The sequence below is a fragment of the Cynara cardunculus genome, unplaced genomic scaffold (assembly GCF_001531365.2).
Source record: "Cynara cardunculus var. scolymus isolate 2C unplaced genomic scaffold, CcrdV1 Un_Scaffold_7719, whole genome shotgun sequence".
Lineage (NCBI taxonomy): Eukaryota > Viridiplantae > Streptophyta > Magnoliopsida > Asterales > Asteraceae > Cynara > Cynara cardunculus.
Window position 1 is genome coordinate 5,323 of NW_020203717.1, and position 11,581 is coordinate 16,903.

The 11,581-nt window shown below is 39.8% G+C and overlaps 1 protein-coding gene across 1 annotated transcript; it reads right to left on the bottom strand.

Annotated features, from left to right (window-relative positions):
- Window positions 1-4,227: 4,227 nt before the first annotated feature.
- LOC112504989 (trigger factor-like) lies at window positions 4,228-4,653 on the bottom strand. The gene has a single exon (XM_025108939.1). It carries the CDS (start codon window positions 4,651-4,653, stop codon window positions 4,228-4,230), a length of 426 nt encoding a protein of 141 aa, XP_024964707.1.
- Window positions 4,654-11,581: the final 6,928 nt, after the last annotated feature.

Consider the following 11,581-nt stretch of genomic DNA (forward strand, 5'->3'; position numbering starts at 1 on the left):
CTATGGTATATGTTTTGTCTTCTTGAAGGATACTTCTTTCTGAATGAATTACAATACATGTTTAATGATCACTGAACAGACTCAGTGATGATCACTGAAACTAACTACAAAGATAATACACTTTGTAAGGTAAAAGGRATTATTATCAAATCACTGAYAGAGGTGATCAACAATTCTATTGGTGATCAAGATTGACATTGCAAAATATGTAGAACGGTGTTTGATGTTTCTGCAAGTGAAGATTGAGCATCAAAGACCATATGGGAATTTATAGTCTCTAGAAATTCCTGTRTGGAAATGAGATCATATCACAATGGATTTTGTCATGAAGTTGCCGAGAACTCTRAAGGGGTATGATGCCATATAGGGGAGGATAATGTGATAACCGGTTAATCGGTTATAAAGTTTGGGGGTTTTTTTAAAAGTGAATGTAAGTAGAGGGTTTATTTGGTTGATGTTCTTAAAAAGTTTAAAAATAAATTTCCACCGCCACTTTATTTTATTACATGATAATATGAGATAATTAGAATATTTCATGTAAATGATAAAAGAAAGAAAGATAGAAACTGGGAAAAGGTTTYTGTGTGTGTTCTAGAGTCTGAAGGAAACATAAACAAAAARGGAAGAAAGTAGAAGGTATTTCTTTGATTTCTTAATTGGAATTGTTGCTATTTCRTCTTCGTATCTTCATCTACGTGAATCATAAGGTGTGTTTAATTATACAAATTTTCCTTATTTGGAAACTGGATGTAGAACYGTATGGTTCATTATATGAGTATTTGTTATAAAATTGTTTTGGATGCCATAATTGGCATAATTGTGAGACTTTGATATGTTTATATCATGTGTTGGAATAAGGGTGGCATATCAAGGAGATGTGTATACTGGRATAAGGGTGGCATATCAAKGAGAGGTGTAYTTTRGTTATAAGGATGRCATATCAATGAGAGGTGTATACTGGGATAAAAGTGGCATATCAAAGATAGGTGTATACCAGGATAAGGGTGGCAAAATCATGCGTTATAGAATCTGGGTTTTTGATCAAAACATTCATTRTTATCGCATCCTTATGATGTAATGAGTTGGAGTTGTCGCATTTGTGTGATGCGATAACYTAGAGTGATCGCATCCTATTGATGCGATAAAAAGTGGTTACTGCAACTATATGATGTGAGGAGTGAGTTTATCACATCCTTGTGATGCGACAAATTGGTTTATCGCATACTAATGATGTGACAATATTAGTTTATCACACCAATATGATGTATGAGTTGGAGTCCTCGCACCAMTGTGTTGCAAGGAAATGGAGTTGTCTCACCCATGTGATGCTAGAAGATTATATAATCATCTATATGATGCGATAAGTTTACACAGAATGTGTTTATCAAGTTGATTGAATATTTGGATGCAATAAATGAGGTTTGCTATATCAAAATGATGTATATTTGTTTTGGACCCGTTAGGGTCTACAAGATGTGTACAACAGTTTGTAGAGGGGGGGTGAATACAAACACAGAATTTTCAAATTTAAAATATATATTGACAAGAAAATATCAATACATATTTTACAAGATTGTTCGCGGAAAGATAAGGTAAGAAATACCTATATAAACAATCTAAAGTTTACACACTAAGTCTTAGCAAATAAAGAAAAGATTTGTTGTTAAAGAAATAAAAAAAAGTAAGTTCTATCTGGGAGAGAACTTGTTCAGAATACAATAAAAGGGATTCTAACTTGCTCTTGAAGATGAGCGAATTTTGTTCTTACATGTATGCGTTCTTTTACTTAAGCATAAGAAAGCTCAGAGTAAGGGTCTAAGAGTATTTGTGTATCTCTGCATGGAGATAGAACACATCTATTTATACCCATTGCATTAAATGCACATTTAATGCAACGTAATAGGGTTAGAAAGCGTGTCAAGCCTTAAGGGAAAGGCTTGTCCTTTGCTACAATGAATAATACAAAAGTCTATCCATCAGCAGACATCCTTTCACAAAGTTGGTAGGTAATAAAGTCAGCTAGTCGGCTCCGTACCGTTCTAACATTTAGAAAGGGTATGGGTTTGTCCTTTGTGTGTGTAAGGACAAGACAACAACAATCATGCTTGACAAGCTTCTTTTGATCGCTGAATACTGGAATAACCTGAAGATCTCTTAAGCATTCGCCGAGGCTTGGGCAGTCTTCACACATATATAGACAAGGTTGTAATCACTGAATACTGCTTTAGATCACATACTCGCCAGTCTCTAATCTTCAGTTTCAGTCTTCGACTTTCGCTAAAGGTTCTTTGGTGTGAATGTTGTCTTCTTGAAGTATCATTGTTGCTGATTGGATTTACAATACAAGTTTTTCAGTGATCACTGAACAGACTAAGTGATGATTGCAGGAACTGAAAAACAGAAACATAAATACTTCACATAGGATAAAAAGTATTATCATCAAATCAAATGAGAGAGAGGATCAACAATCTCCCCCTATTTGATTATAACAAGACAACATGAAGAAAGCTGTCTAATCAAATAATAGTAAGGAAAAGTATCATATAAAGTACATGTACTTTTTAACTATTTTGGGATCTTTTTCAATGAGTCAGTCTTTTCTTGAAGAATTTTCTTAAGTTGTATTTAAGAAAAGTTACAAGGATGGAAACTGAAACTGAAAGCTTATTCACTGACTTATAGATTGTCAGTGAATGTGAAAAGTAACAATGGAACTCATAGACTTGTGTCCCTATTACTTTTTTCAGGGATCTTTTCAGTGAATTACAAAAACACATATATTATATTCAATGGAGATATTACAAGATATTCAGTACTTGTCAAAAACTTACAGACTATAAGATTAATCACTGAAAGTAAACATAGTAAGYAGATTACAAAAAAAATGTAGACAATATTACAAAGAAAGATAAACTAGTCTAGGATGTTCATATTAATGTAGTMAGGTACATCTTCTCCAAACTTCTTTCGACGTAGAAATTCTSTTCRTATCTTTCGGTCCACCACTTTTCCTTGCAAGTTATCATCTATCYTGAACATAAGATAAACMAGATGTCCCATCGAGCATAGATGTAACTCAGACATTCTCTRGAATCTTACTTCACCTTCATAGTCAAGGAATATAACTTCTAACTTAGGTTTGAAGTGCACAAAGTTGGGTATATAAGGACCCTTCTCTAGCAGATCAAGATTCAKCATAGAGAYGTYTATACTCTCATATTCCTTTAGGACATCATATAAGGAGAACCTTGTTTCATGTTCGTTCCTCAGGGATGGTCCATCATTAGGACTAGAGGGTCTTTTCTTCCTTCCTCCCTTCTTCAGAGATGGCCTGTCAGGGACTACGACATACCTAGACATCCTTTTGATGAGAACGTTGATGATGTCTTCGATAATCGGTTTATGTCTAGACTTGGATTGCTGAATGGCTTGCYTGATYTCCAGCCATTCRYTGTATCCGTAGTGGCTAAGGTAGGAAGGGTACTCGGTGATGGCRTYGARATTGTCCCTRGTGATGAGCATTGAGAYAAAAGTTCCACYGTCTTTGGATCGTTCGATGATGTTGACGCTCTTGATCAGGTGAGGACTAATTCTCTTRTTCAGCTTTGCTTCGCTCCAGMGCTTGTCCCGCTCAGCCAGCTTYARATTTTTCTCATGCTCATCTTCTGCAAGAGAAWGTAACTTAGCTTGGGCTTGGACAACGTTCACCTTCTTTTTGGACTTTCTTTTTGGGAGAATCTTTTTAGCTAATGACTTGGCCAGCTTTAGGCTGTCTTCAGTCTACTTCTTTTGAAGCTCTAACTCTTCTTCAGCCCTTAACTTCTCGAGTCTTTCAGCTTCTGAAAGGAAGTCAAACTCACCACCACTAGAGGTACGAAGAGGGATTTTTATTCTAGTCTGGTCGAGTGACCCCTTAAGCTGAGCCATCTGCTGGTCGGTAGAAGTACTGGAGACAGGGTTTTCAGGGACCCACTCCAGTTGACCGCAGGTAGTTGAGGGAATATGAAGTTGATATAGAGAAGTGACCACTACCTGAGAGGTAGAGTCTTCAAATAAGGGTTGAGAGTTTTTGAAAAGTACCTTCAGGTTCCCTTCTTCAGCGACACCTTTGCCTTTCGACTTAGGGTCCTGGTTCTTTGATGGGGCAGACTCTTCTTCCCTTTACTCCCCTTGGGATGCAGAATCCCTGAGGGCGACTCCTTTGGTGGTGGTTATTGGTCGTTGATATTAAATGGTGAAGTCATCTTCATCATCGTCGTCATCATCACCATCAAGGTCACTGCCAGAGTCTGGAAGGTCAGGTTCGTCATCATCACCATCTTCATTTTCATCATCATCATCACCAACAACAGGTGCAGAGATGATGGGAAGATCATTATCCCTAGGGATGGCATCAACTTCCTCAACTATAACAGCTTCACYKGAGGTTGGGATTTCTTGGGYAGTCTCAACTTCAACTTTAGCTCTAGAAGCGTCAGCTTCAAGGATTGCYGGAGCAGCAGATGGTCCAGCARCGTTGGACCKCATCTTACCCTCTCTGGCTAAGACTTGAGAGTATAGGMCAGAGAGTTCRTCCACGCGCTGATGCTGGAGAACCATCATTCCCTCTAGCCACGATAGAGCGCTGGCTAGGGTTGTCRTTGYTTCCTGCATCTTATAGAGCTGAGCACGKTCATCARCAGTGAAAGAAGGCRGGATCACTGGTTCTGGTTGATAGAAAGCATCTAGGATCTTGCTGGAGAAGCTGTTTGGTGAAGAGACTGAGCCTGAGCCTGAGCGTCATCAGCCYTGCTGKATAGAACAGCGATGGCTTCAGYGTTGGCTCGAATAGCCTCACGTAGAGTCGAGAGCTRACTCCTTACTTCTTGAACAKCAGCTTTGACAGCTGAGAGGTCCGCATCAAGTTYTGCCTTGYGAGGCATTTCTCGATGAACTTCAGACATCTTGTAGAAGACGGTATCTACAGTTGGGAGGAAAAGCTTGACATTAGACGCCATGTCATAATCTTCATCATCTTCCTCATCTTCTTYCTTCTCTTCYCCRTCTTCTTCCTTCTCTTCTTCTTCTTCCATACGCTGAGGCGTAGAAGAAAGACCTGCAATAGATGGAGAGTGAGCATATAAAGCTCGGGGTTAGAAGAACTTAAAGGGTAGGAAGATGGAATACCTGAGGCGCCATTAGTGACATCTAAAGGATTGTCACTGGCTTGCTCAATGATGCCCTCGAGAGGATGAACATCTGTATGCTGAGAAGCCTCGAAAGGAGCAACCTCAGGTCCAGTGGTGTGTGTTTCATCATCAGGGAGGACATTCATTGTTGAGTCATAAACACGTGTAGCGACCAAAGAAGGAGGATAAGAGAAAACGATTGAGAAAAGATATGGGTGTTCAGCGATGGCAGCGCTGATATTCACACCTTCATTGATTTGGGTCACTAAGGCGGTTGGGGTAGGTGCCACTGATACGACAGTGATTCGAGAGATAACTGAAGAGCTAGGAAGGGTAGCTGAAGTTGCCTCGGGGTTGAGGCTAGTTTCAATAGCTGAAACCTGTCGAGAGGTCTCAGCAAGAGATGTGGCTATCCCCTTTTTGGCCTTTTTGGCCTTTTTGGCTCTCTGAGGAGAACCAAGAGTTGGTTGTGAAGGACGTTTTGAGGAGGTTTTGGTGGCTGGGCTAGACACAGGGGGTTTTCCTTTGTCTTGACCACCGGAGGAGAGAAGGGCACTATAGAAGAAAGTGCAACGTCTCCTTCCCTCAGTTTGTGATCCAGAATTCTGGATCCAAGCCTACACACCTTGAGGTTTCTTCCTTGGAATATTTTTTTGAAAATATCTTTGCAAAAACCATGGATAGGAACCTTGTGTATGGTACTACCTTTTCTCGCTGGCGCTTGTTCAGCTTTTGCACCAGGTCATCGAAAATAACTGCAGCATAATTTATATTGCGACGCTGAATTGCAGATATTCCAATCGTCAGGGAGACTCTAGAGGCCTGGTCTTGTCCTCCAGTCTTTCCACCCATAGACTGATGAAGTGAGAAAACAGGTATTGCCAGATCGCTGATATCCTATTTTCTCAATCTTCGATAAGGACTTCATGGGAGCATTTGAGTCCTTTTTCATTGGCCACTGGTAGCCAATGGCATCGAGACATTGAATAATCTCGGCAGTGGAGGGCTCGCTATAAAAGGGGCCCTTGGGGAGGCGAAGAGCAGTCCTCATGGTGTTGACTCTGAAGTTCACGGTCATACGGTTGAACGTTTGAACGTGAAGGTGATCTGCTCAACTTGGTGGCCATGCTTGTCTTCAAGTTCTACCACTTCAGCAATGAACCAGAACTGCTGGAGAGCCTCTATAACCATGATGGGCTCATGGTTAAGAGCAAACGCAAGAGACGACCATTTGAGAAAGTTGGCCGCTTCCTTGTAGAAGGCTTTGTTTGAAGGGATCTCTAACAAGGCAACGTGATTGTTGGCCTTGAAAGATACTTCATCGATTGTAAAACCTACATTCTTGGCAGCCATCTGTTTTTAGTAAGAAAAAGAAGATAAAAATAGTGTTAGTTAAACCAAGAGTTGTGTAGAGATTTAAGTTTTTGAACAAGAAAAATTTCTTTTGAAAAATCCTTGAAGAAGGATTAGGGTTTTTCAAGTAGAATGTGTTTGATGAAATATGATTATAACCAAGAAAAAGGTTGAGTTTATAATCATTAATGTGTTTTTTAAGAGAACAAAGTTCTTAAAACTTCAAACACATTTCTCATAAAAGAAAAGAAGAAGAAGAAGAAGTGAAAGTGTATCGACCTTAGTTGATTTGAGGAGGAAGGGCTTCGAAGAAATTTTTGAAGGAGTTCTTGCTTTGCAAATTGACAGAGGTTCGTCTTGATATTCTAAAAGCGTAAAGAGAAAAATGAGAGAGAAGTCTCATATTTATAGGTAGGAGGAGAGAAAATAGATAGGAGAGAGAAAAAGATGACGATTGAGGAAAAAGGCCATGATGAAAAAGATGGTACGTTCTCATCCATGATTGGATGGCATTTAATGAGGTAACGTATGACAGTCTTTTTTACGCGTCTCAAAGCGTTGCGCATTGTAAATAGGGAATGTCGTCATAAAGACGGTTCATTACCTATTTCTTTTAAAAACAAAAAAGTTTTAAAAAAACAAAGAGTCATTTAGTGTTGAAAGAAACACTGAAAAGACCTTTTAAAAAAATTTGATCACTGAAGAGAGAAAGACTTCAGTGGTTGTTTTAAGACTTCAGTGTCAGTGATAAGAGAATCACTGGAACTGACATATAAAAACATTTGAGTCACTGAATAGGAAAGGTTCAGTGATCATTTTGATTTTTAAGAAAAGATAAGTATAAGAGAGATATATTATAAAAATGTTAAGTGAGCAAAGAATCACTGAAACAAACTTTTAAAACGAATTGATCACTGAAGAAGGAAAGCTTCAGTGATAGTTTTAAATTTTTAAGAAAATGAATAAGTAATCATACCTTAGAGAGAATAGATACATTTACTCAAGAGTTTAGTGACAAAGATAGAGCACTAAATCATTTCACTTACTGATCGATGTTAATAGCTGAAAATTATTCTTCAATGTTTAGCATCCCTAGTTCGTTGATCAAGATGTTAAATCTTGTTTCCTCAAGAGGCTTGGTGAAAAGGTCAGTGAGCTGATAATCAGTTGGAACGAAGTGAACTTCAATGTCACCGTTCATTACATGATCTCTGATAAAATGATATCGGATCTCTATATATTTGGTCTTGGAATGAAGTACAGGATTATTTGCAATAGCAATAGCAATAGCACTGGTGCTATCAGAATAGATAGGAACTTTTGAAAACTAAATATCGTAGTCCATCAGCTGATATGTCATCCAAGGAATTTGGGCACAACAACTACCACCGGCCACATATCCAGCTTCAGCAGTTGATGTGGACATTGAGTTTTGCTTCTTACTTGAACAACTCACCAACTTTCCACCTAAAAGCAGACAGCTTCTAGTGGTGCTTTTTCTGTCAATTTTGCAACCTCCAAATCACTATCTGAATAACCTATTAGATCAAAACCTTAACCTTTAGGGTACCAGAGACCCAAGTTAGGAGTTCCCTTAAGATATCTGAAGATGCGTTTTACAGCAATCAGATGGGATTCCTTAGGTTCAGATTGATATCGTGCACATAAACAAGTAGAATACATGATATCTGGTCGACTAGCTGTGAGATACAGCAGGGAGCCAATCATTCCTCTATAAACAGTTACGTTTATAGGCTTTCCATTTGAATCCTTGTTGAGAGAAAGTGGAGAAACCATTGGAGTATTCATAGATGAACTATTTGATATATCAAACTTCTTCAGCATGACACGAACATACTTACTTTGACTGATAAACATACCTTTATCTGACTTTTTGATCTGGAGACCTAAAAAGAAGGTTAGTTCTCCCATCATGCTCATCTGATATTCTTTCTTCATGCGTTCAGCGAAACAAAAACATAAAGAAGGATTAATGGAACCAAATATGATATCAACGACATAAATTTGGACTAGAATGATGTGACCTTTAACTTTCCTAAGAAATAAGGTCTGGTCAATCTTTCCACATACAAATTTCTCAAAGATGAGAAATGAGGAAAGGGTATCATACCAGGAACGAGGAGCCTGTTTTAACCCATAAAGAGCCTTATCCAAAAGATAGACATGGTTTGGATACTTAGGGTCAAGAAACACAGGAGGTTGTTCAACATAAACTTCCTCTAGAAGTTTTCCATTAAAGAGAGCGCTATTTACATCCATTTGGTAGACTTTAAAGTCTCTATGGGCAGCAAGGGCTAGTAAGAGTCGAATTCATCGAGTCTAGCCACTGGTGCGAAGGTTTCGTCATAGTCGATCCCGTCTTCTTGTCTATAACCCTGAGCAACAAGTCGAGCCTTGTTACGGGTTACCACACCTTCTTCATCCAACTTGTTGCGATAGACCCACTTGGTGCCTATCACTGTTTTGTCAGAAGGACGTGGGACAAGGTACCTGACTTTGTTCCTATCAAACTCAATGAGCTCCTCTTGCATGGCAAGGATCCAACTAGGGTTTGAGATAGCATCATTGATTTTCTTGGGTTCAACTAAGGAAAGAAAGTTGACAAAAAGACAGATATTACCTAAACCACGACAAGTCTTGATACCTGCATCTGGATCACCAAGAATTTGATGAATTTGATGGTCTTTAGTCCATCACTGAGCTGGTAGAGGATTATCATCTGAGTATGGAAGTTCAGGAACAGAAGATGAGGCTTCAACTGCAGTGTCTTCAGCAATAGGAACAATTGCTAAAGGAGCCTCACATTCAGCGATTGAAACAGGTTCAGATGTTGAAGGCATTTCATTCACTGATTAATCAATGTTTGAAGTAGAAGGAGGAATACAGCTAATGGGCAAAGCAGTGACCTCTGAAGAAGATGTGTTGGAGTTACTAGCCGCAACTGGAATGATTAGTGGATCGTCTTCAGCTTCAGGGGCTTCAGTGTCGAGAGGAACGCTGAAGGAAGCTTCGGGTTATCCATAGTGAGAGAACATCCAGTTTTCTAATTCATCATCATCATTTAAGATGGGTTTTGAATTAGCTGACTGAGATTCGTCAAAGTTGACATGGATAGTTTCTTCTATCGTCTGTCTTCGTTTGTTGAATACTCTGAAGGCTTTAGATACTGAAGAATATCCAAGAAAGATTCTGTCATCAGCTTTGGGGTCGAAGTTTCCGAGTTGGTCACGGTTGTTAAGATTATAACAAGTGCAACCAAAGATGTGTAGAAAGCTAATAGAAGGCTTTCTTCCATGAAAAAGTTCATAAGCTATATTCTTGAACCTCTTTACGATCAGCGACCAATTTTGAGTGAAACAAGCGGTGCTGACAGCTTAAGCCCAGAATTGAGTAGGGAGATGGGATTCGCCGAGCATTGATCGAGCAGCCTCTATGATTGTTCGATTTCTCCTTTCAGCGACCCCATTTTGCTGAGGATTTCTCACTAAATAAAAGTTGTGAGAAATTCCCTTGTCCTCAAAAAAGTTATCCATAGTACTGTTTTTGAATGTAGTATGGTCACTTCTAATAGATCGTACTTTAATGTTGTTARGTACTTCTATTTTCTTGATGAACGAAATGAYATCTTCAGGAGCTTCATCTTTGGATCTGAGAAAGAAGACCCAAGTGTACTTGAAATAYTCATCAACAACGACGAGTGTAAACTTCTTTCTAGCGATAGATTGCACATTGACTGGACCAAAGAGATCCATGTGTAGTAGCTGAAGAGGCGCAGTCACTGAAAAGATTTGCTTTGATTTAAAGCTTGCTCTTGTATGTTTTCTTTTTTCACATGCTGAGCAAAGAGATTCTTTTGCAAAGGAGTGTTGAGGAAGACCAGTGACAAGATCATTTCTAGACAACTCACTAAGTGTCTTGAAGTTAATATGAGAGAGCCATTTGTGCCATAGCCAGTTGATATCTGACAAGGCTTTAAAGAAGAAACAACTGTTCTCAGTGACAGTAGAATTCATATTGATAATATAGACATTCTCCAGGCGAGAACCGGTCAAGGCAACTTTATCATCTTTGTCGTAGACGCAACATGAATTCTTAGGTGACGTTTGGTTCGCAGATTCTGGAGGAATCTGAAGGAATTGGAATGTTGAATTCCTTTGACCAGATTATTTCATTCGTTTGGTTCATTCTTTTCAGCAGAAGCATTCTTCAGATTCCTATGAATTCCATAGATAGAGGATTTTAACATTCCTTAGCAACTACATGGTATTTTGATAGAATGGAATCTTTATCTTCATTATACCAAATGTGCCCTTAACCTAATATACTATAATCTCATAAAACTCAATATGACCATCGTCGATCACCTCTCGACGATTATTGATCTGAACCCCTGCCGACCACCACCACCGATCTGAACCCCTGCCGACCACCACCGCTGATCTAAACCACCGCTGATCTAAACCACCTCCGACCACCACCACCAAAGATCTGAACAATCGCCGACCACCACAGCCGATGTGAACCACCGCCGACCACCACCAGCGACTACCACCGGTCTGAACCACCGTCGACCACCACCACCGATTTGAACCACCATCGACCACCACCACCATCGACTACCACCGATCTGAACCATCGCCGACCACCATTGATCTAAACCACCGCCGACCACCACCATCGACTACCACCGATCTGAACCACCGCTGACCACCACCACCGACTACCACTGATCTGAACCACCGTTGATATGAGCTACCATTGATCTAATTCACCGTTAATCTGAACCATCGCCGATTTGAACCACATCTAACCATCGTCACCTGAACCACAACGGACCACCATTGATCTATATCACTGCCAACCACCGACGACTACCATTGATATGAATCATCGTCAGACACCGCCGACCACCACCGATATGAACAACCCCGCCACCACCGCCTATTTGAACCACCGCTGACCACCTCCATCTGAACCACTGCGGACCACCATCGATCTGAATCACTGCGGACCACCACTATCTGAACCACTGTGGACCA